The sequence below is a fragment of the Urocitellus parryii genome, chromosome X (genome assembly GCF_045843805.1).
Source record: "Urocitellus parryii isolate mUroPar1 chromosome X, mUroPar1.hap1, whole genome shotgun sequence".
Lineage (NCBI taxonomy): Eukaryota > Metazoa > Chordata > Mammalia > Rodentia > Sciuridae > Urocitellus > Urocitellus parryii.
Genome location: NC_135547.1, coordinates 75,979,791 through 76,006,577, shown reverse-complemented (window position 1 = coordinate 76,006,577; position 26,787 = coordinate 75,979,791). Strand labels below are relative to the sequence as shown.

At 40.6% G+C, this 26,787-nt stretch overlaps 2 protein-coding genes across 3 annotated transcripts; both read right to left on the bottom strand.

The window, feature by feature from the left end:
- Window positions 1-1,082: 1,082 nt before the first annotated feature.
- Window positions 1,083-4,872, bottom strand: Itgb1bp2 (integrin subunit beta 1 binding protein 2). The gene is made up of 11 exons (XM_026412605.2): window positions 4,713-4,872; window positions 4,427-4,476; window positions 4,281-4,337; window positions 3,980-4,122; window positions 3,259-3,353; window positions 3,097-3,155; window positions 2,885-2,955; window positions 2,680-2,779; window positions 2,104-2,217; window positions 1,811-1,873; window positions 1,083-1,479 (listed from the first exon to the last, which is right to left on the bottom strand). Exons 1-11 carry the CDS (start codon window positions 4,774-4,776, stop codon window positions 1,255-1,257), a joined length of 1,041 nt encoding a protein of 346 aa, XP_026268390.1. The 5' UTR covers window positions 4,777-4,872; the 3' UTR covers window positions 1,083-1,254.
- Window positions 4,873-5,419: 547 nt separating this feature from the next.
- Nono (non-POU domain containing octamer binding) lies at window positions 5,420-26,212 on the bottom strand. Of its 2 annotated transcripts, XM_026412604.2 has the most exons (12): window positions 26,115-26,212; window positions 25,409-25,459; window positions 16,313-16,472; window positions 14,877-15,070; window positions 12,700-13,001; window positions 11,582-11,677; window positions 10,401-10,597; window positions 9,290-9,374; window positions 8,685-8,787; window positions 8,020-8,059; window positions 7,678-7,787; window positions 5,420-6,434 (listed from the first exon to the last, which is right to left on the bottom strand). In XM_026412604.2, exons 3-12 carry the CDS (start codon window positions 16,461-16,463, stop codon window positions 6,300-6,302), a joined length of 1,413 nt encoding a protein of 470 aa, XP_026268389.2. In that variant the 5' UTR covers window positions 16,464-16,472; window positions 25,409-25,459; window positions 26,115-26,212; the 3' UTR covers window positions 5,420-6,299. The 2 variants fall into 2 exon arrangements, with proteins under 2 accessions (XP_026268389.2, XP_077649867.1); XM_077793741.1 differs by lacking the exon at window positions 25,409-25,459.
- Between the last annotated feature and the right edge of the window lie 575 nt (window positions 26,213-26,787).

Here is a 26,787-nt window from a genome sequence, read left to right as displayed (position 1 = left end):
ATGAAAACATGTTTACAGAATAACTTGTACACCAACGTTTACACTAGCATTACTTATAATATTCTAAAAGTGGGAACTACCTAAACATCCTTCAGCTGATGAACAGATAAATAAAATGTGATAAATCCACACAATGGAATACTTTTTGGACATAAAAAGAAATAAAATGCTGATATATGCCAATACATGGACAAACTTCAAAAGCATCATGCTAAGTTAAAGAACCAGTCACAAAAGACCAAATACTGTATGTGACATGTCCAGAATAAGTAAATCACACCAGAAAGTAAATTATTTGTTGCCTATTATTCTGCATTTGGGGAGAAATTGAGAATTACTATTTCTTTGAGGAGTAATACTAATGTCCTAAAATTGTGGTTGTACATCTCTGTGAGTATACTAAAACTAACACTAAAATTTAGATTTTACACACATTTATTGTGTCGTCTATGAACTGTATCTCAATAAAACTGTAAGGATGGGGATGTAGCTCAGTGGTAGTACCTTTGCCTAGCATGTCTTGATCCCCAGCACTACAAAACTGTACAAAATGTACTTCTGCCATGCAACCTACCCATTTTATTACAATCCACATTAACAATTCCATTCTTTCAATTCCTGTAAGCTCTTGAAAATAACTACAAAAAAAATGGAAAAAAAAGAAAAACACATACTACATTACACAATTTAGCACTGTTACACTACCTGATAATGTTTATTATTATTTCCTATAGATCAGCCTTCATTTGTCAGCCAGATTGTAAATTTTCTTTGCTTATTTTGATGAGTACTAGCAACTGAAACCAGGGCCTTGCACATGCTAGGCAAGCACTTTTAACCCTGAGCTACAGTTCCAGCACCAAACTATAATTTTCTGAATGTGTAAGTCTTCTGTTTCTCAGATATCTCTGAACTACCCAATACATAACTGAGCATACAGGAAGTACTAAGTAAATATCTGATGGTTGTGAAAAATAGAATGAATGTGCACGTGCTTGTTTTTACACACATGTATCGAACGCACAGAGAAGCTGTGGGAATGAATATGATCTTACATAGTGAGGTGAGAGAATGACACTATGTGAAACTGCAGAATACAAGATTTATTTAAGGGAAAAAACAGCATGTTTTGGACAGTTTTGTTCTCCCCATCTTCAGCCTCCTGCTGCTCAATGACAAATGTCAACCATATTCTGGTCTCAGATTCTAAGGGAGTCACTGAGGTCCTAACTAGATACTCAACTTCTTGTGTCACTATTCCCCCATCGCTTCCTCTTCCTCCTCCTCTGTCCAGCTCAGATCATCATCTGAATCCTCAGATTCTTCCTCATCCATCTCTAATACAACCCCTGCCCTAGCCTTCTCAGCTAGTGCATCAGGGTGCTCCAGCTGGGCCCAGGATCCTGGGTCAGCCTTGACCAGGGAGATTTCAACCCGAGATGGCATCAAGGAGACAGAGCTCTGCTCCACGTTTATGACCTAAGAAGGAGGGAAAGATACAGAGGAACATAGAAAAAAGAGAGAATGAGGAAACCAAAAGGATTGGGGTAGAGTGGTGATTAATGAAAGAAAAATGAAAAAGGGTGAGAGAGAGGAGAGAAACAGAAGAAGGGAAAAGGAAGGAGAGGGCAAGGAAAAAGAGAGGGAAAAGGAAATGGAGGGAAAAGAGAAGGAATGTGAAAGCAAATGAAGAGAAAATCTCCACTTTCCCACTACAACTCCTTCCCTCAGGATACCCTTTTTTCATTCCATCTGGTCCTTCTTTTACCCCATCTGCTTCCTCAACCTTTATCCCCTTCTCTTGACTTACCCCCCAGAGCTTCATCTGTGCTTGGAACACACGGTTACCATCAAAGACAATGTGGATATGAAGCTGAGAGAAAAGAATTACAAGGGTAGTAACAATCAAAGAAGGGCAGAATAAGTCATTATCGCAGAGAATCAGGCCAGAGGTATGTATGATATGACTCTGACCTAAAAGTTCTCTCTTCCTCTCAGGGAACTATGGAGCCTGTAAGTTAACTGCATATAGAATCTCTGCCTATAATAGTATAATATCACCCAATTCACCAGCCTCCCATCCTCCACCAGACCATTCCTCACCTCAGTTTGGCTGGCCTTCACCCAGTTGAATGCAGGAAGTGGAATCTGGCCATACACAGTCACCACTACTAAAGAATCTGTCTGGTGCCAATCATGACGGCAAGATGCTGGCAGCTAAAGAGAAGATGTGAATAGTAGATGGTAAAAATAAACTCTTAACCCAAAGGCCCAAGTGACGTTCTCGTGGGGTATGTGCAGCAGAGTCTCAGAAAGACTAACAATGCTTAATGAAGCAATGCATCTGAGTTATAGAGGGATAAGGATGTTTTTTTCAATACTGGGGATCGAACCCAGGGCCTCTTAACATTCTAGACAAGCACTCTACCATGGAGTCACATCCTCAGCCCAGGAGCAGCATCTTATTTGGTCTGAATTAAAGGAAGAGAGTTTGGCCCTGAGGTACAAAAAGAGAGCTTATTTTGGTATTGGGTCTTATCTTTTTTAGTGTTTATGTGTTGCTGGGGGTTGAACCCAGGGCCTTATGCATGCAAGACAAGCACTCTACGAACTGCACTATATCCCCAGCCCTGGTATTGGGCTTTAATCAAGAGTTTAGGAAATCTGGGACTTGCTTACCTGCTTCCCCCAGTCATGTCTACCAACTCTGCATCCTGGCTGTGCCAAGAATGCCCCAAAATCCAGAGTCTGGATGCCACAACAGCTCCAAGACTTCATCCTGAGATAGAAAGATAATTCAACTAAATTTCCACACCAAGCTCCCAATGTTACCATCAATATTGGGAGAAACCCGTCTTATAGACCACCTAGGACCCTCCCTCACCCCTCATGGAATCGAGGTGCTCCTGGGTGGTAGGTACATGGAGTAGCATCACTCTCAGGGCCTTGGTAAACCTAACAAAGATAAAGGAGAATCAGGAACAGAATCAGGTCATTCTAAGGTTTACCCCACTCTGTCTCATGTTTATTCCCACCTATGCCTCTGGTATAGCATCTCTCATCCACATGCTTGCGCCCCCCAAAACTCTCACTCACAGCATCACATCCTGGGTTCTGGCAGCTGGAACCAGTCCGGATCAGACTACTATCAAGTCCTGGGCAAGAGAAACAGTCAGGAACCCGTTAATTTCCCCAACCTTTGTGCTATTTCTGACAAATTCTACTTGGTGAAGTTTGACCTACTAAGATTCAACCTACCTGCCCCAGGTTCTTGGTCTAGTTCCTTTTGTTCCAATGCCATTTCCAAGGCTTGAGATACATTTAGTGGCAGTAACTTTGGAGGTAACTCTGACCTAGTGGTTATAGGCAGGTTATTTAGTTCTGAGCCATGAATCATGACTGCCAGCTCCAATACTCCCACACATGGAAATAGTCAAAGTCTACTGAAAAGCAGGCTTGGAGAAGTTGGGTAGCACCTCATTTCCAATGTGCACACCCAAATCCCCAAACCCAGAGAAATCCTTAGGGCTGCTCTCATCCATCTACTTAGTTGCTCTAATTACATTTCTCTACAGAACTACACCAGTTCATCTTCCTCTTTATCTAATTCAGAACCTGATGACTTTCTTCTGTTGCTATTTTCTGCAGCCTCCTGGCTACCGATACTACTTCCTTTTCTTGATGGTTTATCTTATAGCTATTTTCTAGAAAGAAAAAGAAATCAAGCCATTCTCAACAGTCTTCCTTGTGTTAAACTAAGTATATATTTGTGTGTAAGAGGAAGATATCTATCCCTCATCCTTAGAGCAAAAGGACAACACAACAGAAATTTCCTCCAAGGCACAGAATATATACCATCCAACCCTGACACCTGACCCTTCTTATCTCTTTGATCCTTAGTTACCAAACCCAAATGACCCAGTAATTACTCGTAGAAAGCTACATGAATATAGGAAAAACCCAGGAGCCTTCTCTTTACTTGGGCCTCTCTCTGAGCAAGGTCTCTTCTGACTTTGGAATTGTATTCAGAGGTCTTTGTTCCTGAAGTGAACTTGTAGCAGGGCCCTCAGGCTGAGGGGCCTCAGGAAGCTTCTCAGCACAATGCGGTCCCATAGTACAGCCCTAGTATAGATAAAGAGATAAAGATTAGAAATAGAGGGCTGGGGTTTTAGTTTAGTGGTACAGTGCTTGCCTTGCACACGAGGCACTGGGTTCAATCCTTAGCACCACATAAAAATAAATAAAATATTGTGTCTGTCTATAGGAAATAAGGGATTTACCTTGATGTTTAAAAACTCTGAGAAATCTACAGTTCGCTTTCGGCAACAGGACCATCCCTGGTAACGAGAGACCCAGATCAGCTTTGATTCCTGGGTATACTTCCTTTGGGAAATGTTCTTGTTACCCCACCTCACCTACTGCTCACCTTTAGTGCATCATGGAAGATTGGGACCCCAGGATGATAGCGACAGGAATCTACGGATACCAGTAGAAAGATCAAGATAGGAAAGATAACTATACCAAATATCACTTGACCCTTTCCTCTGGGTTTTCTTTTCTTGTAAAAGAATAAATCAGCAAAGGTTTAAGATCACTCAGCCCAATTAAATAGCCAGAAGTACATGAAGTACATTATCCCACCATGCTCAACAGTCTTAAGTAAACCATTCCCCTAATACCCATAGCCCCCAGCCAGGTCAGGATTTACTCACCAGAGAGGTTGGTATTGGGGTCAAACTGTTGCCCACAGCCTTTGTTATGGCAGAGCAGAGACATGGAGGCGTTGGCAGAATAACTGAAAGGGTATTTCAAGGAGTCTGGCTGTCGTGTGGGGAACACCTCTTAGTCCGGAGGCTTTTAGCTGCCTGAAAGGGCCAGCTGTTTCTATCTTTAGTTCAGGAGGCGGACACCTCCTAACATGGGCAAGGGAACTTCAATTGGTCTCCGTAGCCAATAGGAAAGAGCACAGGAGCATTTTAGCCCTGAGGCTCAGGAAAAAAGGATCAGGCAAAGTAGTACTTGGAACTTGGGTGAGGTCAGCTAAGCACTGCTAAGACAGTTTTAGATGTTGCCAATTCCAAGCCTCTTACATACTAGCAGCTGCTCAGAAATATATACCAACTGAGACCCCACCCCAACTCAATGAGGGTTTCTTCCAGCCCATTTTCTTCCTCTTTTAAAGAAGCTACCCTGGCAACCACATTACTTATGTGTAGTGTTAACAGCTCTGATCATTTCTAACCACAATAGTATGCTTCTCACCCCATCTCCTCCCCATGTTTGTCTAGAATGATGATTATTAGTTCAATCAAAAGGGCCATAAAGGATTATCCTTACAGTCTACTGCTGAACTCCTGAGGGGAAATTCCCACCACCCATCCCTCCCCTTCAAAAATAGCACAGAAAATTAAAAGGCTTAAAATGTATTTTAATAAGTTGATGCTGCATTACTGCTCCATTTCTCAGAAAACTCCAAATTTAAGGTATCAGGAACAAATCAAACATGGTACACCAATAAAAAATGCACAGCATAACTACCTAAGATAGGCAAGGCTAAGAGCTACTGTCAGACCATCAGCATACAGCAACCCTGTTCCCAAGATTGTACTAGGCCTATCAAGAAAAGCTGTGAATAGCAACATCATAGACACAGAAGGGTCAATTCTTGGGTTGTCTTTACCCATGAAAAAGATGGAGGCAAGTTAACACAAGAATTTTTTTTTAAAGATATACTAAAATGAAAAGTTCTAAGAGACAATGTCTTCCTTAGGACATGAAAGGGTAATATATGGGATATAACAGAACTGTTATGTATGTTGTCTGTGACCTCTGTGGACATTTGCCTGAATTCTCACCTGGGAGTGAATGGAGCAATGGGGCTAAGGTCATTGGGGGATGTTTTGTCTTTGGGGTATATGTGGCAGTGTCTCTAGGATTGAGGGGTATAAGGACAAGAAAGCAAATAAAACATGATGAAAAAAAATACAACGGAATGATCAAGATTAATAGGGCTCTAACTGGATCCATTTGGCTATGGTTCACCAGCCCTCAACAATCACATTTGAGATTTCAGGAATGCACCACACAGAATCAATTAAACAATATGCCACACAGAACTGATTTGTTAAATACCACCCCTCCCTTGCCCTCTGCCTCCAGCATACTCCCTAGAGTAGTACAGGCAGGGAAGACCTAACTATTGGGAAGAATCCCTAACACTTTTCCAGGGTAGAATTCTGGCTAGTCCAAAAAGGGTCCCTTCTTTTAAGGGTTTTGGGAAACTAGACAATGCAACTTTATTAGTATCGGCGACGTTTGTTTGGAGCAAATTCAGCTCCAGGAGCGGCACGGTTGAATGCAGGAGGGGTTCCACCAATTGCCCCAATTCCTTCCATTGTGGCAGCTTGGCCAAAGCGTTCAGTTGTTGGTGGGGTCTTCAAAGAGAAAAAGAAAGCACATTACAATATAACCATTGTCCTGGGGTTCCCACCCATCTATAACCTTTGTACTGTAGGCCATTTCCGCTCAATTATTCAAGGCTCCTAATGCTGGTTATGGGTGACCAAGGCTATCTAGAATTATAGTGGACAACCCTGAGAAGATGTCTGAATTAGAGAGCCACCCCAAAATGATACCTTTATAATTTATCCATATTCCTCATTACTGAACAAGCAATAGTACATACTAACTTCCTAAGCTAGGTAAGTTCTAGCCAAGTCTTTTTTCCTGAGGTATGTATGTAGATAAGGGCCATATCCAGCAACCTTGAGGCTATCCAGTTTGGGCACTATTATGGCAACAGACCCAAAACAAGCTCTGAACTCTATAAGCCATGAAACCTTTAGATTCATTTTTTAAATTTTTGTGGTACAGGGGATTAAACCCAGGATTTACCACTGATCCACATCCCCAGCCCTTTTAATTTTTTGAGATAGGCTCCTGTCACTAAGTTGCCCAGATTGGTCTGGAACTTCCAATCCTCTTGCCTCAGTATGAGTAGCTGGGAAGATTCACATCTATTTCATATTATAATGTACACCCTTTATTTGACTTGCTCCCAAAATCTACCTGTTCACCCAAGACAGCAACTAAACAGCCTGACCAATCAGACAGAGGTCAGCTGTCTTAACTCTGACATAAAAATACAGTTTGATAACTGAGTTTTTTCAAGATTAAAAAATAAAGACATTAGGGCTGGCAATGTAGCTCAGTGATAGAGTGCTTGCCTAGCATGGAAGACACTGGGTTCCATCCCCAGCATCACAAAAAAGAAAAAAGAAAACCTTTAAAATGGGGGCTGGGGTTGTAGCTCAGTGGTAGAACATTTGCCTACCACATGTGAGGCACTGGGTTTGATCCTCAGCACCACATATAAATGAATGAATGAATAAATAAATAAACAAACAAATAAATAAATGGTATTGTGTCCATCTATAAGTAAAAAAAATTCTCAGTTGACAGAGTGTCTGCCTTGCATGCACAAGGACCTGGGTTCAATCCCCAGCACTACAAAAAAAAAAAAAAAAATTAAAGTTACATTTCAAGTTTATCAGTAGTCTTAGTCTGATGGATACCTATACCAAAACTCAGATAGGTCCCAAGGCAATGAAGGTAAAGCCCTTTTTCCTCTTCCTCCTACCATTTGGAAACTACTACTAAAACCCTATAGTTTATTACCAGGCCCAAAGTTCCATCCGGCATCATAGTGGCAGGTCCTGGAGGAGCTGGGGTACCAGCTGGCACAGGAGCAGGGGGCATGGCGCCTCTGTTATTTATGCCCATAGCACCTAAAGCAGAGTTGTGTGATCAGTACAGGGAATAGAGATTGACAGTTTCTTTCTATACCAAAGGAAATAATTTAACAAGACCTCTGGATTAGATGTCAACCCCCAAGAACATGTTGTTTCTATAAATGTCAGGCTTTTAAATCTGCAGTAGGAAAAGCTACATACTTCATCAGATACCAAACAAAAATGGAAAAGGAAATCAGATCCATTGATTAACCCCTTAATTCCTTACCTCCCATAGCCATCTGGCCCATCCTTATCTCTTGCTCTCTCTGAAAAAAAAAAAAAATCTTGAGTTCAAGGCAGCAATGCATTTTACCACCATCCACTGAGGATCACTCACTAAGGGAAGTGATAACACATCAATGAGACCAGAGGAGGAACAGAAAGCGGGGAGAAAAAAAGGGGGGGTGCTGGGGATATAGCTCAGTTGGTTTAGTGCTTGCCTTGCATGCACAAGGCCCTGGGTTCAATCTCAGCACCACAAAAAAAGGGGGGGAAGGGTTGGGGTTGAGGCTCAGCAGTAGAGCACTCGCCTAGCACTAAGAGGCCCTGGATTCGATCCTCAGCACGACATAAAAAATAAACAAAGATATTTAAAAAAATTTAAAAAGGGGGGATATTTAATTTCTTCTGGCACTCCAACTTGTACAACTATAAGGATAGCAATGTCTCATCTTACAGTCACTAAGTCTAAACAGCTTTCCATCCCAAATTGCCCATGAGAAAAAGATAAGCTCCACTTCAAACCTTAACTCTCTTTCCTAAATTCTTTTTCTAGAATAAGTTTCATAGCATAGAAAAACTGGTCATAACTTGGAGTCATAGTGAACAGTTCATGGTGGATTTATGATATCACAACTGGCCTGGTGTATCACGGGTACATGGGACATATACCGCATCAGGGAAGGTCCCCTTGAATCCTTCCTGCTGTCGCCGCATCATCTCTTCTTGTTGCCGCCGCATTTCTTCCTCGCGGCGCCTACGCTCCTCTTCCTGCCTATAGAGTCACCAAAGTTTTTAAGATACAAGCATTCCAGGACTTTAGCAAATTGGAGACTGAGCCAAGCAGATCAGTCTGCTGAAACTATCATAGCCCATCAGGAACTAAGGCAACATCCACAGAATTACCTAGAGAACAGTACTTAGCTGCTCTCTCTTTATCACGGCCCCAGGAAATTCCTAGAACCACAGACAGCTAAACATCTCCCATATCTGGAGAACCAGAGAAGCACCCAGGAGATATTTGCTAATAAATTTACAAAGGTATGATATAACACACTGGTAAGGAAGCAATGAGTTAACTCATTTAAAAAAAGGAGGGCTGGGGTTTTAGCTAAGTGGTAGAGCATTTGCCTAGCTTGTGTGAGGCTCGGCATTCGATTCTCAGCATCACATACAAATAAATAAAATAAAGTCCATTGACAACTAAGAAACTATTAAAAAAAAAAAAAGCGTGCAGGGGTGGAAGGGTGGTAGGGATGTTTGAGAAAAGCAGTTACCTGAGCTCCAGTTGCTTTCTTTTTTGCACCTCTTGGTTGTGCAGCTCTTCCATTCTTCGAAGTTCTTCTTGGCGCCTCATCAAATCTAGAAACAAATTGATAGTATTTGTCATTCTCTTCATATATGCCCAATAATTTTCCATAAATAAAGATCCAGAAAGCTCAGGGCATGTATACACTGGTAATCCCAGCTATATAAAAGGTTGAGGCAAGAGGATCAAAAATTTTGAAGCTGGCTTGGGAAACTCGGCAAGACCCCATCTCAAAATAAAACAAAAAGGGGGCTGGGGATGTGGCTCAAGCTGTAGCGCGCTCGTCTGGCATGTGTGCGGCCCGGGTTCGATCCTCAGCACCACATGCAAACAACGATGTTGTGTCCGCCGATAACTAAAAAATAAATATTAAAAATTCTCTCTCTCCCTCTAAAAAAACTCTCTCTTTAAAAAAAAAAATTTAAAAAAAATAAATAAATAAAATAAAACAAAAAGGGCTGGAGATGCAGCTTAGTAGTAGAGCACTTTCTTGGCCCTATGTTCAATCTTCAGTACTAGAAAAAAAAGATGTAGAAATTAAAGAGGAACTTAATCTCAGCTGTCACTTGACAAGTCCAGATTCCAAAATGAAGTCAAACCTAGCATGTCCTTGCCCACAGAATCTATAATCCTGTCACATCTCCAAGAGCATTTGCCTACCAAGATCAACATTTCAGGGAATAAAAGTGAAGATTTAGCATACTGGTGGCACATGTCTGTAATACCAGCTACTCAGGAGGCCAAGGCAGGAATACAAGTTTGAGGCCAGCCTGGGAAACACAGTGAGATCTATCTCAAAAAATAAACAGGGATGGAGATGTAGCTCAGTGGTAGAGTGACCCTAAGTTCAACACACCCCCCCCCCAAAAAAAATTTTGGTCTTTCTCAACTGAATGACACAAAGAAACTCCTGGAAAAAGCATTTTGTTCTTTTAGTTTTAAGAATTACAGACTTGGGCTGGGGTTGTGGCTCAGTGATAGAGAACTTGCTTGCCTAGCATGCAAGGCACTGGGTTCAATCCTCAGCACCACATAAAAATAAATAAGTGAAAAAAGAAAAAAGAAAGACTTTTACTCACCCTGCCTCATTAGCATGACCTGGTGCTCATGACGAGCAGCCTCCATCTCCATTTCCAGCTTCTCACGAGCCTCCTTGATGTTGCGATCCACCTGGTCCTGCTGCTGTTTCTCCATCTCAATGAGTGCCTTCCAACGCATGGCATACTCATACTCAAAGGAACCAGGCTGTGCAAATCTGGGTGGCTGCTCTCGCTCCCTGAAGACAAGCTTCCAAGATTACTAACTTTTTTCAAGATTCCACCATCTAAAGCATCACATTCCTATTGAGTGCCAGTGAAACCATAGAGCAAAGAAAGACCTGACTCTTTTAAGCATCCTTTTAAAAGCTTCCTCAAGAGGCCTGGGGTTGTGGCTCAGTGGTAAAATGCTTGCCTAGCATGTACAGGCCCTGGGTTCGATCCTCAGCACCACATAAAAATAAATAAATAGAATAAAGGTATTTGTGTCCAGCTACAACTAAAAAATAAATATTAAAAAAAAAGCTTCCTCAAGAGTCAGGAGTGGGCTGGGGTTGTGGCTCACTGGTAGAGTGCTTACCTAGCATGTGTGAGGCACTGGGTTCGATTTTTAGCACCACATGGAAATAAATATTTATAAAGGTCCACCAACAACTAATAAAAAAATTTTTTAAAAAATCAGGAGTGGTGGCACAAGCCTATAATCCCAGTGAATTAGCACGCTGAGGCAAGAGGATCACAAGTTTAAGACCAGCATAAGCAACTTACTAAGACCTGTCTCAAAAAGGTATTGTGTCCATCTACTACTAAAAATATTTTTTTAAAAAGTCAGTGCTAGGATTATGGCTCAATGATAGAACTTGCCTAGCACGTGTAAGGTACTGGGCTTGATTCTCAGCTCAGCATATAAATAAAATAAAGTACCATTGATAACTAAAAAAACAAAGAATAGTCAAATATAGCTGGGCACAGTGGCACACACCTGTAAATAATCCCAGTGACTTCAGAGACTGAGTCAGGAGGGTGGCACATTTAAAGACAGCCTCAGCAACTTAGCGAGACCCTGTCTCTAAATAAAAAAGGGCTGGGGATGTAGCCCAGTGGTGATGCATTCCTGGGTTCAATCCCTAATACCAAAATGATAAACAAACAAATAAACAAACAAACAAACAAAAAAACAGCATGGACAAATACCTAATAGGTAATCTATCAGGGTCACGTACTTGTGAAATTGCTGGTTCTTTATAACCAGCTTCTCTGGAAGCCCTTCTTCATCATCTAACTGGTCCATTGGCTCCACAGTCACAGGGCGAGGAAATCTGGGTAAAAGGAAGGTCAGTGTTACTAAAACTATAATACACAAGGCATCTGCCCAGCCTTTCCACTGGCACAATGAATTAGGAGTTCTGAAGGAGTTTTTACATATAATCTAGGTAATTAAGTTCTTTTATTGGCATCATGGAAAATTTGGGGCTAATAGGATGGAGTTAGGTGTCAGACTTATGAACATACCCACAAAATATATTGCAAGTACATCAAGATGCAGGACTTACCTACAACCTGAATACCCAATATCTACAAAACCCAAGAAAATTAACTGGGGTAAATTCTAAGAAATACTGCATGTACAAAACAACTTTTCAGAGTTCTAAAACTTCACAGTAGAAGATGACTTAATAAGGATTAAATGGCAACCTAAATAAAAGACTAGAAACTCTCCTAGAATGCTGAAATAGTCTTTAAATGGGGCCTGGAATTTTAGCTCGGTAGCAGAGCGCTTGCCTCACACATGCTAGGCAAGTGCTCTGAGGTATTGGGTTCAATCCTCAGCACCACATCAAACACAAATTAAAGCATTCTGTCCATCTACAACTACCAAAAAAAAAAAAAAAAAGTTTTAAACATGCCTATAATCCCAACTAATCAGGAGGCTGAGGAAGGAGGATCAAAACTTTCAGGCCAGTCTGGGAAACTTAGCCAAAACCTGTCTCAAAATAAATTTTCTTAAAAAAATGGGGAGGGGGGGGATGGGGTTATGGCTCAGTGGTAGAAGCAGCACTGGGTTTGATCCTCAGCATCACATAAATACAAACAAAGTAAAGGTACTCTGTCCATCCACAACTAAACCAAATTTTAAAAAGTGGGGAGTGGGGACTGGGTCACTTAGTTCAGCACTGAAGCACCTGTCTATTACATGCAGGGCCCTGGGTTCGATTCCCCAGTGTTACCAAAAAAAAAAAAAGTCTTTAAATGAACATTGGGCCATGGTTACTAGAGGTTAATTCTGTAGTCCAGAAACAATTAGGAACCCAAGGTCTATTTCTGAAAACCCTTCACTTACGTGGTTAGCAGGAAAGACCCTTCACTGCATCTGTCCAGAGCTTTCCGAGCAGCTGGCTTCCCTGAGAACTCAACAATGCCTTTTCCTGAGGGTCTTCCTCGATCATCCACAATGACTACGGCCCTCTCCACCTGGCCAAACACAGAAAAAGCTTCTTCCAGCAGTTCGTTAGACACGTACTGAGGAAGGTTTCGAACCGTAAGGGATGCACTATGGCAAGCAAAGCGCACACGCAGCTGTTTTCCACGGAGTGGCATATTGTCCAGCTCTACTTTGGCAATTTCCGCCAGAGTTCGTGTTTCCTAAAAAGAAAAGAATTAGAGTAACTCAGTTTAACAAAGACTGAGCAGCTACTGATAACCTAATGAAAATCTCAGTAACAAAATTATTAGCCCCAAAACCTTGGCAGTAAGCACATAAATAAACATAGGTATACTGGATGTTGTGGCACACACCAGTAATCCCAGTGACACAGGAACTTGAGGCAGGAGAACCTCAAGTTTGAGGCCATCCTCAGCAACTTTGTGAGACCCTATCTCAGAACAAAGGGTAGTTCAGTGCTAGAGCTTGTCTGTGGATTCAATCCCTACTACTTGGGGAAAAAAAAACATGGAGAGGACTAGAATTACTGTCTTTCAGGTTAACTCCTTAGTTACCCTAATTGATTGGAATTGGAAATTCTACAAGTTCATACAAGCAGTAACAGGTCAGATCATTCATAATCAAAGACCATCCTAAAATCTAAGCTATTTATAAATATTTTAATTTTCTGTAGCAACATAAATAATTATGTCCTCCAACAGGCATCATTTAGAACCACAGACCTTGAGACACCCACATCTCCTTGTATCACTAAAGAGTGATTTTGATACTCAGAGAAAATGACTCGCCTGTACAGTCTTTAGTGGCAGATAGGAATGAAAACTAGTTCTGACCACCCTATCCGGTGATCTTGAAGTTATATTATATTCCTAATTTATAAAGGTGCATATCTTGAAATATTTTTCCTGCATACAATTTTCTCAAATCAAAAAGAATTTTTAAAATAAGGTATACATCTAAAAATGGGTGGCATTAGCCAGACGTGGTGCTGCATGCCTGTAATCCCAGCAACTTGGGAGGCTGAGGCAGGAGGATCCCAAGTTCAAAGCCAGCCTCAGCCATTTAGTGAGGTCCTAAACAACTCAGCGAGACCCAATCTCAAAATTAAAAATAAAAGGGTAGAGTACCCCTGATTCAATTCCCAGTACCAACAACAAAAATGTAGAACTGGCCAGGCATGGTGACAAACAAGAGTAATCCCAGCTATTCGGGATGGCTGATGCAGAAGGAATTGAAGTTTGAAGCCAGCTATGCAATTTAGGGAGAAGCTGCCTCAAAATAAAAAAATAAAAAGTACTGAATATGAAGCTCAGTGTAGAGCACCCCAGGTTCAATCCCCAGGACCAAGGCGGGGGAAAAAACACCCCACAGAATGTCTAGTTGAACACAAAATCTTATATAAAAAATATAGTTCGGTGGTAGAGCACTTGCCTACCATGTGTGAGGCACTGGGTTTGATTCTCAGCACCACATATAAATAAATAAAGGTGCATTAACAACTAAAAAAATATTTTTTAAAAAAATCAACATACTAAACTATACTCAGTGGACAGCAAATGGGGGAAGGCATAGATAAAACAAAATTAACATGAGGTGATAATTACTGAAGTTTGGCAGTGCATGTTCATTATACTATTCTGTTTACTAGGGTTTTTTTTTTGGGGGGGGGGGGGGAGGGGGTACCAGGGCTTGAATTTAGGGACACCAAGTCAGATCCCCAGCCCTTTTTTTGTATTTTATTTAGAGAAAGGGTCTCATTGAGTTGCTGAGTCTGACTCTGAACTCACCATCCTCCTGCCTCAGCCTCCTGAGGCACTGGGTGTGTACCACTGAGCCTAGCTATTCTGTTTATTTCAATGTTTGAAATTTCCCAATTAAATTATAAAAAGTTCCAAAGGACATAAATTAATCTGTTTCCTAGGAAAGTGAGCCAATATCGTCCTTATAATCTACATAAAAAATTTATAAGCATCTAACAGTCTGAAAATCATTTCCACTACATACTTATGGTTCCATATCCATCATTCCCAAGCACCCCTACCTCTTTAAAGCACATAAAACCCACAGTTGCTCACCAAGCGGATAAAGCCAAAGCCTTTATCCTTATGAATGAAAACTTCGCCTGCCTTCCCGTATTTTTCAAATAGTTTCCTCATTTCCTCCTCAGTGATGTCAGGAGGGAGATTACCCACAAAGAGACGGCTACGTTGGGTGAAGGTCTTCTCTCCTGGTTTCCTAAAATTCTTCAGGTCAATAGTCAAACCTTCATCTGTAAGAAGACACACAGTGACTCAAAAGATTGGGGAGAAAGATTTACAGTCACATTATCAAAGAGCTGTCTGTAACTTCTGCTAGATTAGGAAAACAATTGATGTAGAGAAAGCAAATATCATTTCCCAAAGCAACCTATCTACTCTCTAGTTAATAGTAAATTGTACCTTAGAATGTGAAAATGATATGCAGAGATCTGAGAGGGAATTCTCAATAGTTCTACTGTAGGCCAGAAATGGAAGTTTCACTGATACATACACACACACTCACATAAGAGGTTCGGGCCCAAGAATAAATTAAGCAGTTTAAGGAATCCTATGTCACAACTAAATTTTGTTGTTGTTGTTGTTGTTTTGTACTAGGGATTTAACCCAGGGGCACTCAAGCACCAAGCCACATCCCCAACCCTATTTTGTATTTTATTTAGAGACAGGCTCACTGAGTTGCTCAGCACCTTGCCATTGCTGAGGCTGGCTTTGAACTCATGATCTCCTGAGCAGCTGGGATTACAGGTGTGCACCACCACTGCATACAGCTAAATTTTTAAATTTATAAAATTGCTCAGGGCTGGGACTGTAGCTTGGAGATAGGACTATATCTTGTGCCCCAGTGTTAAATTGCAGTAACAATTATAAAAAATAATTGTTCTATTTTCTTAAACTCTTAAAATTTAAACTATAGTTGTCATTTTCCTAACCTCTTTCTAATCTTCATTACCTTAATAGTTCCTATTCTTTTAGGTTAGGGCAATGGAAAAAAATAAATTAGTTGTGTCTGCCTCACATGCACAAAGCCCTGGGTTCAATCCCAGCACTACCAAAAAAAAAAAAAAAAGTATATTCTTTGTAGGAATTTTTGGAAATAAAAAGAGTTAAGACTGGTTATAATCTTAATCAGAGGGATATAATAGGTACTCACATGTTTACTGAGTGAATGGAAACATACAAAGAGTTTTCCATGTTTAAAATGGCCTGGAGTAGGCCCTGGGCAAAAAGAATTATACTCAGTACCAGATTTCTCCAATAAGCTTTAAAGACTTGCCCTATATTCTCTTGAACTATCAGTCATCTGATGACCATCCCTAAGAACCACGCTGAGGTACAATATACAAACATCTGTTGGAAAAAAGTATGACACAAAGCCTTATTCCCTTATAATAATCTCTGGAGACTAATCTAAAACCAAGAACCCAGTCCCAAGAGGAAATCTATTTCTACAACATCACCTAGCATTTACTCACTTTGGCTGCTGGCCTGTTGCCCATTTGCAGGTATTGGTGGTGGTGGTGGCTGCTGCTGTTGCTGCTGGTGGTGCTGCTGGTGGTGATGCTGATGATGTTTCCTTGGAGTATGGTTCTGTTTCTCCAAATTAAAGGTTTTATTGCTCTGCATTTTTGCACCCTAAAAAGAAAAAAAAGTAGACTTATCAAATACATTCAGTGATGAAAATGCAACCCATCCCATCCTGATGACCTTCATGTCTTAATTACCTTTGATATTCTAGCTTTTGCTGAATCCAAACAATTAGGTATGTGGAACACTATGGCAAAAAAGTACAATTTGAAAATCTAAAAACACACTGTGAGGCCCTAAATTAAATCTAATCCCCAGCACTTGGAGAGAGAGAGAGAGAGAGAGATGAAAAGCAGCCAAACAGAACTAAATGAAAACAATTGGCACTAAAATAACTTAAGGGACCTCCCAATTCTATTCTATACATTAATAGGAAACCAACCACCTCCCCCAAATAATCTACTTAAAACTTGCCCTCATCATATGCATGTATAATTTTGGGGTTTTTTTGGGGGGGCAGTACTGGGTATTGACCACCAGGCCTCACATATTCTAGACAAGTACTCTACTACTGAGGCTACATCCCTACCCTTCTTCAATTTTATTTTGAGACAGAGTCTTGCTAAGTTGCCCAGAGTGGTCTTGAACTTGCCATCCTCCTGCCTCAGACTCCCAAGCACTTGGAATTACAGGAGTGTGCCACCATGTCTGGTTCCTTATCATGTATTAAAGCACATTTAAAAAACAATGATTGGGGTTGGGGCTCAATGGTAGAGCATTTGCCTGGCATGTATGAAGCATTGGGTCAGCACCACATACAAATAAATAAGTAAAGGTTAATTGACAACTAAATATTTTTTTTAAAAAATAAACACGGGCTGAGATTGTGGCTCAGTGGTAGAGCGCTCGCCTAGCAAGGGCAGGACCTGGGTTTGATCTTCAGCACCACATAAAAATAAAGGCATTGTGTTGTGCCCATCTATACCTAAAAAAACTTAAAAAAAAAAACATCACAATGATTATGACTAGGGATGTAACTCTGTGGTAGAGTGCTTGCCCAGCAACAAACACAAACATACACACACACTCAGAGACAATTACAATGACTGAAACAGATTCTAGTTATCACAAAAGACAAAGTCTAGTTCTTCCCTGGCACCTAGCATGGTCCTAAACCCATAGGATACTGCAGAATCAGTAGTGGGTAAGTATGGGTTGTGGGGTTAAACATACTTAGGTTTGGATCATGGTCCTAATGTGTACCACCTATGTACTACTTAGTAAATTACTTCTGAATCTGTTTCTTCTGATATTATAAGACCACCTCAAGGTGGCTAACAAATATTTGAAACACTCATCTGGCATACAGTAAGCATTCAAGGAAAGCTAATGGAAAGATAAGTTAACTACCAAAGCAATAAAAGCAAATATAAAAAGATGACTACTATTATTTTGCCGTTTAAAAATCACAGGTTAAAAATAAAACAAAATACAAATTCTTGGTATAACCCAGACTGAATCCAGTTGGTACTCTTTAAAATTTTTCTAATTGGGCTGGGGATGTGGCTCAAGCGGTAGCACGCTCACCTGGCATGCATGCGGCCCGGGTTCGATCCTCAGCACCACATGCAAACAAAGATGTTGTGTCCGCCGAGAACTAAAAAATGAATATTAAAATTCTCTCTCTCTCTCCTCTCTCTTTAAAAAAAAAAGAGGGCAAAGACTTTAAATTCTCACTTTCTGTTTAAAAAAAAAAAATTCTAATTGACCAGGTCAAAAATACTGAGGATAGCCCTCCTCATCCAAGGACACTTCTCCAGAATATGAATTAAGACAAGTTCTCCCAATCAGAATTTAGCTGAAGATGCAGGAAAGGACCTTTTCATGAATATTATACTGTTAACGTTTATCTATCTATAAAATTATTATTATTATTCGGATAAAGGAAATGTGACAAAGCCTCGATAACTGTTGGTTTTAAATGATAGCTATATACAAAAATTTTCCTAAACCGGGTGAGGTAGTGCATGCCTGTAATCCAAGTGACTCAGGGGGCTGAAGCAGGAGGATCATGAGTACAAAGTCAGCCTCAGCAATTTATCAAGGTCTTAAGCAATTTGGCGAGACTCTGTCTCTAAAAAATATAAAAAGGGCTTTGGGTGTGGCTCAGTGATCAACTGCCCCTGGATTCAATCCCTGGTACCAGAAAAAATTTTTTCCTAATATATTTTATATCACATCCAAAAGTAAGAACATGGCAGGCATGCAAAAACATAAATAAACTAATTAATTTTTAAAAGTTGGACCAAGTCCTGTAATCCCAACACCTTGGGAGGCTGAGATGGCAGGATCCCAAATTCAAAGTCAGCCTCAGCAACTTAGTAAGGCCCTAAGAAACTTGCAAGACCCCATCACAAAATTAAAAATGAAAAAATCTGGGGATGTGGCTCAGTGGTTAAACACTCCTAGGTTTAATCCCTAGTATAAAAATAAAACAAAAAAACCCATGAGAACCTCAAATCAAATTATCATATTGTATCCAAAAATTATTTCATAAGACAATAGATGAAACAAAAGCTATCAAGATGTCCAATACTCATTTTGATACAGGAGTTAAACCCTGGGTTGCTTTACCACTCAGCCACACCCCAGCCCTTTTTAGTTTGTTTTGATTGGTAACTGGGGAATGAGCCCAGGGTCATTTTACCACTGAGCTACTGACCTACATCCCCAGAACTTTATTTTGAGACAGGGTCTTGCTAACTTATTTACTGCCTTGCTAAGTTGCTGAGGCTTACAGGCATGTGCCACCAAGACTGGCCCTTGAGTAACTGAGGCTGACCTTGAACCGGCCATCCTCTTGCCTCAGCCTCCAGAGTTGCTAGGATTACAGGCCATGCCACCATGGCAGAACGACACTTTTGTATTTTGATAGAGCACACATAGATGGAATATAACTTTCCATTTTTGTGATTATACACGCTGTGGAGTTACACTGGTCATATATTCAGATATGAACATAGGAAAATTATGTCCAATTCATTCTACTGTCTTTCCCATTTCCATGTCCCCTCCCTTCCTCCCATTCCCCCTATCCAATTCAGTGAACCTCCTCCACTCCTCCCTCTCCACCTGCCTATTTTGACTTAGCATCCGCATATCAGGGAGAACATTTGGCCTTTGGTTTTGGGGGATTGGCTTGTTTCACTTAGCATGATAGTCTCCAGTTCCATCCATTTACCTGCAAATGTCATAATTTAATTCTTCTTTATGGCTGAGTAATATTCCAGTGCCACTCATTACAAGTCAGGAATACTACTCTTAGAAATTCAGCCTAAGAAGATTTTAATGATCTTCATGGTAACAAAATAAAAATAATTTAAATACCAAAATTAGAGGAATGGGCTGGGGTTTTGGTGCAGTGATAGAGCACTTGCCTGCCATCGGTGAGGCACTGGGTTCAATTCTCAGCACCACGTATGAATAAAACAAAGGTCCATCAACAACTAAATAAAAAATTTTAAAAAGGTTTTTTATATTGTTATGGTATATCTACACAATGGATGTTTCAAAACAGTAAAAAAATTATGAAGATGCAGAACTGGGCATGGAGCTCAATGGTACAATGCTTGATTGGAGGGCACATAAACCCCAGGTTCAATCCCCAGCATGGAAAAAAAATAAATCACAAAAACATCATAAACATGAAAAATGTTTGCTCTTAAGAGCAAATTTTAATTTCATGTATGAATGCAGGAAAGGAACAGAAGGTAAACAAAAATAAAAACGAGTGCCTTACTTTCAGGTACTTGAAAATTTTTCATTTTACTAATTCACTTAATAAATGTTCACTGAATGCTTACTATTTGGTAGGTGCTAATCTAGATGCTTGGGATGGATCAGTTAACACATTTGTGACTTCCAAACTTACTTTCAAGGGAGAAATAAAATGGTATAAATAAGGAAATCACACAGTATTTAACAGGTAGGTACTATGGGAAAATTAAAAAAAAAAAAAGGGAGCCAGTAAAGCAGGAAGTGAAAAGAGGCAGACTTCAGTTTTAAATAGAGCAGTTCACACTTAAAGACAGACTTGAATTTTCTCATCATTGATTAATATTGTGATTCTCAATCCTACAAAGCATCAGAAATTACAATAAGGTACTTATATCGTGAATATAGAAAACTAGCAGGAAGCAGTGGTGCATGTGTAAAAATCATGGCGACTAGAGATATTGGCACAAGGAGATCTCAAGTTTGAGATCAACCTGTCTCAAAACATAATAGAAGAAGGCAGGCACAGTGGTGCACACCTATAATCCCAGCAGCTCAGAAGACTAAGGCAGAAGGATCATGAGTTCAAAACCAGCCTCAGAAAAAAAATAAAAAAGCAAGGCACTAGCAACTCAGTGAGACCCTGACTCTAAATAAAATTCAAAATAGGGCTGGAGGTGTGGCTCAGTGGTTCAATCCCTGGTACCCGAAAGGGCTGGGGTCATGGCTCAACAGTAGAGCAATCACCTTGCACGTGTGAGACCTGGGTTCGATCCTCAGCATCACATAAAAATAAATAAGTGAAATAAAGGTATTGTGTCCAACTATAACTAAAAAAATAAATATTTAAAAAAAATGAAAAATAATAAAATAAAATAAAAGAGAAGAAGGGCTGGGGGTATGGCTCAGTGGTAGAATACTTGCCTAGCATGCTTAAAGCCCTTGGTTCAATCCCAAGTACCAAATAATAAATATTTTTCATGGTACTATAACAATCAAAATAACTTAAATATCCAAAATTAGAAGAAAGGTTTATGTTAAATTATGATACATCAAGTGTGGTGGCACATGCCTGTAATTCCACAACTCAGGATGTTGAAGCAGGAGGATCTAGTCCAAGGCCAGCCTCAGCAGGTTAGTAAGATCCTATCTCAAAATAAAAAGGGCTGTTGGGTGGTTCAGTGGTAGAGTCCCTCTGGGTTCAATTTCTAGTATTCCTCACCCGCACACAAAATTACATCTATACAATAAAATGTTTCACAGCATTAAAAAGTTTGAAGACAAGGACTGGAGTGTAATGGTTTTATGAAGAAATAGAACTTACAAATAAACATAAAACTAAAATCCACAGACCTACCACCATAGTCATTGTTAACAGTTTAGAATACTCTCCTAATATTTTAAACTGTGTATTATAAAGAAAACTATAATTACTTTTTCTTCATGATGCATCATGAATAGCTTTTCTGTCATAAATCTTTTTTCCCTCAGTACTAGAGACTGAATTCAGGAGCACTTTACCACTAAACTACACAAATTCTTTTGAGACAGGTGAGACATGTCTAAGTTGCCCAGGCTGGCTTTTTTTGCAATCCTCCTGCCTCAGTCTCCCAATCACTGAGATTACAGATGTGTCTCAACCCAAGTCATTAAGTCTTTTACATTAATTTGTTAATGGAAACAGTATTCAGCTATCAACCAAACCCCCACTATACTCAACACTTAGGTTGTTCATTATTTACATCATTATAATCAATATTCATAGATCTATTTTGAGGCACATCCAGAACTAAATATTCCTCCTGCAATTTCCATTTTTTAAAATTCACCTTCCAAGTCATACATCATTATTTCAATAACTGAAATCATAATGCAACATTATATGTTCAGCTTTTCCTTATTTCTGAAATGTCAACATAATTTCAAACAGCTAAAAAGTCCATCTGAACAGATACTAACTTACTAAACTATTCCCTACTACTACCCTGGCCAGGGCTTTGCCTTGTAGCACTTTGGATTAAACCAAGGGGCCCTTTACCAGTGAGCACATCCTCATTTTTTTTATTTGAGGCAGTGTCTAAGTCACCAAGACTGCCTCAAACTTTTTATTTATTTTTTTAGTTATAGATGGACACAATATCTTTATTTTATGTGGTGCTGAGGATCGAACCCAGTGCCTCATGCATGCTAGGCAGACACTCCACCTCTGAGCCACAACCCCAGCCCCTCAAACTTTTGATCCTCATGTCTCAACCTCCCAAGAAGCTTAGATTACAGGTGTGTGCCACCAGGCCTGGCAGCTTTTTCTTATTACAAAAGCTGCAGCAAACGTTACTGTTTCTAGCTTTCTGTTTAATTATTTTCTTAGGATAACTTTACTTATTTATTTACTTTTTGATACTGGGAAGTAAACCCAGAGGCACTCTACTACTGACCTATATCTCCAGTCTTTTTAATTTTTTGAGAAAGGTTCTCACTAAATTTCACAGGTAAATTCAAACTTGTGATCTTCCTGCCTCAGCCTCCCAAGCAGATGGGGAATAGGTAGGTTCGCAGGCAAGTGCCACCATGCTTGGCTTTTTAGGTTAAATTCTTAAAAATAAATATTTGTGACTCTTGTCAGTAGTACAGCATAATGCAGCCCTGTTTTTCAAAAAGGTTAATTTTAAACACCATGAACAAGTGTAGTAGCTTCACAGTAAATGGGGCACCTTTTTTAAAATAAGGAAAGCAAAACTTGAAATGTAGCTTAGTGGTGGAACACTTGCCTAGTACATGAAAGGCTCTGGGAAATTCAAAATTCAATTCCTAGCTTCACAAAGGGGGAAAAAAGAGAAAATCCTGTTTTTAAAAATAAGATGGGCTGAGTGCGTTGATGTACATCTGAGACTTGGGAGGCTGAGGCAGGAGGATGGCAAGTTCAAAGCCAGCCGTAGCAAAAACCCTGTCTCTAAATAAAATACAAAATAGGGCTGGAGATGTGGCTCAGTGGTTGAGTGCCCCTGAGTTCAATCCCTGGTAATCCCCCCACAAAAAGACAGAAACTGGAAGTGGTGGTGCATGCCTGTAATCCCAGCAGCTGGGCAGGCTGAGGCAGGAGGGTTTCAAGTTTGAGGCCAGCCTCAACAACTTTGTGAGGCCCTAAGCAACTTAGTGAGATGTTGTCTCAAATTTTTAAAAAGGACTGGGGATGTAAGTCAGTGGTAAAGCACCCCTAGATGCAATTCCTAGAACAACAACAAAAAAGATCATCTATCTGTATCTGCAGGGGGATCCCAAGTTCAAAGCAATTTAGCGAGGCCCTGGGCAACTTAGCAAGATGCTGTCTTTTTTTTTTTTTTTAATATTTATTTTTTTAGTTCTCGGCGGACACAACATCCCTGTTGGTATGTGGTGCTGAGGATCGAACCCGGGCCGCACGCATGCCAGGCGAGCGCGCTACCGCTTGAGCCACATCCCCAGCCCAAGATGCTGTCTTAAAAAGTAAAAATGGCTGGGGATGTGGCTTAGTGGTTAAGTGTTCCTGGGTTCAATCCCCAATACCCCACCCCCACAAAAAAAAGGTAGGAAATTAAAACTTAGAAACTAAAGTTCATACCAGAAACATTTGGGAATAAGTTAAAGTGGCATTAGAATCAAATCTTTTCCTATTTGAGCCCCAGATATTAAATACCTCCCCCCTTCCCCTAGCCCAAAAGTGACCAAGGGCAGAAACTTGAGTTAATTTTACAGTCATTTCTCCCACTAGTTCTTCTTACCTTCTTACCTCAGGTTAGAATCCAAGGAACCTTTTTTCCCCCCTCCAGCCTTTAATTTAGGAGTCAATGGCCCATGTCTCAGTAGCTTATATCATATTCGTGAATCCACAATACATATTTACATGTTAACAGAAATCTTTATGTAGAGATCCCTGCAAATTTTAAACATTCATAACCCTATATGTACAACATTTTATCACAACCTAATAGAAATTATCTACCTCCCAGAGGATAAATCACTAGGTGCCAAATGTCAAGATGTTCTAAATTATTTAAGACTAATCCAAGTGAGGTTGTTATTATTATTGTGGTGGTGGTTGTTATTTTGGTTTTAGAAAATATAACCTGGAAGTTAAGAGAATAACCCCAGATATTTGATCATTAAAAGTCAGGTACTGTGCTAAGACTACATTATTTCATTTAATGCTTACAGCTATTATTCCTCTGATAAGGAAATCCATCCAACTTCACAAGAATATGATGGAGCAAAATCTTGAACTGTTGAACTCATATTCATCACTATGTTACACATATAACTTGATTTCAGTTTACACTCCAAACTCACTGGCTCTGCCACCTTTACTTTCAGCCTGTTTCCCCACCTGGTATGATGGGAAAGTTATCTACCTCACAGGCCCAAATGAGATAGGTACACAGAGCACCACCTCTCATAGAAGGAACAAAGCTAGCAATAGTTCCTGAAAACAGCAACCATCCTATTTTTGTGTTTCTGAATAAATGTTCCCACAACTCTAGTCTTTACCCAAAAAAAAAACCTTTCCCTTCATGTATTCTTCCCCAAAGCAGGCATTCACTCCCTAAGATTAATACTGTGTGAAACATCTTAAATACTATTTTATGCAGTACCCACAAAGTAACAAGTAATAAACTCACTACCTTCTAACTACTGGGATTCCAAATAAAGAACAAAGTATAAAGATCAGCAGCAAGGGTTTCTGTCTCTTATCCGTCCCTAAGTCTAAGCCTGATGAAGGACTTTAAGAGAAAATATGTACTGATGGTTGAGAAAAACTTTAGCTACTGAGCATGACAGAAATATACAAGAATTTAGGTACAAGACCAAACATTAATCACACATCTGAAATCCAAATAAATGTTCCCTCAATTTTTAGGAACAGGGCCAAATAATTAAGAGGAAAATGCTGGTAATATATCTGGTGCAAATCTACCAGAATGAGATGACACCCCGGATAGTCAGCCTGAAAGGTGTAAAATGCATGCAGGGTAAGGTCCTTTTATCCTAAGAGTGTCTTAGGACCTTTCATTTAGTAACAATGAAGTTGGACATGCATAAAATATTAACTTATTTACTGTCCCCCTACTAGAGTTGCCAGATTTACCAAATAAAATACACAACTCGAATTAAATTTTACTTCCAGGTTAAAAAGGATTAGTGTAAATACCATGCAACATGTATAGAAAAATAATTGGTTGTATATGGTAAATTCTTAGTTGAGATCTCGAAACTGTATCTAATAACCCTACACCTACCTCAACTTCGATTGAAGACAGCAAAGTGCCTCCCAGTCCTAACCTCGACTTCTGTTAAAAACAAAGCAAGGTGTCAGCTTACGATTAGACTTTCTCAATGTGAAAAATAATCGACAGGAAAGCTATAAATTAAAGTTTCACTTAGAAAAGCGATGCTATAAATGGCATGACGAACTAAGCAGCAAGACCGAAAAATAGGCACACAAAAACCTAAGTACGAAAGCCATGAAGTCTCCATTAGGAAAGGAACTTCCCAGGTAAGAGTTTTCACAAAGAAACATGGCTCGAGGGGCCCCACTTGCCCTTTACGATTTAATGGCCTCGCGGGGAGGAGGAGCGTCCGACAAAGCGCCTCCTCCTCCAACCGCGACTTCAGGGCTCTCGCATAATAGACCCCACACCCTCGGGCCCAGGGCGGCTCAGAGGCCGAGAACTTACCAACACGACTAAAGATTGGGCAATGAGTCGCATAAAGAAACGGGGCGGGAAAGAAGGGCTACAGTTAAAACCTCCAGCGAGCAGAGCTGAGAGCGCTGGGCCCCGCGGGTGGTCTGAAACCGTGTGGCGGCGGGGACAAGGCCTCAAGGGGCCTTTGAACCTCCACCCTCTCTCTAAACCTAACATCGCCCTCACCTCTTCCTTCACGGATTGTTGCAAGAAACCTCACTTCCCTCCCGAACAACAACCAAGCCGTCCCAAAACTCACCCTCTACACACAGTCCTCTCCTCAGAGTAACGGCGACGCTACACGGCCTCTACCGTCCCGAGAAAAGAGCGCGCGACCGCCGGAAACGAGACGACGGAGCTCGGTGCCTCCCAAGGGGTACGAAGTGGCTTTCCCTATTGGTTATCTGACCTGCCAATCAAGGTTTATCTCCAGAGGCGGAATCGTTTTTCCGCCATTTCTTAGATTCTATTGGCTACCGAATGCCAAAGACTTGAGTTCGTGCGAACGACAGATGGGGACAAAGAGCGAGGCTTTGTACCTAATGCGCATGCACAAGCGATGGTGCGCGTGAGACGGAAAAGGAAGGGGGGAGGGGGAAAAAGGGGTGGGGGGTCGGAAGGAGAGACCTAAACGGACTAACCGAAAGACTGAAAGACCAAGTGGTGGGAGGGGGAAAGGAGAGGAGAAAAAGAGAGAGCGAGGAAAGTGGAAAGAGAGAGAAACAGAGGAGAAAATGCGCGCGTAGGCGTGCTCTGAGAATTCTTGCACTGCGCCTGTGCAAGAAGCAAGAGTAACAATGTCATTGTATTCAATGTAATAGATCTAGCTTTTTCCTACAGAAAAGATGCCCCGCCATGTTTCTTTCCTCATACTTCCTCATTAGGGCTTGCACCCTGACACCCCGTACTTATTCAGATTTCTAGTTGCTGCT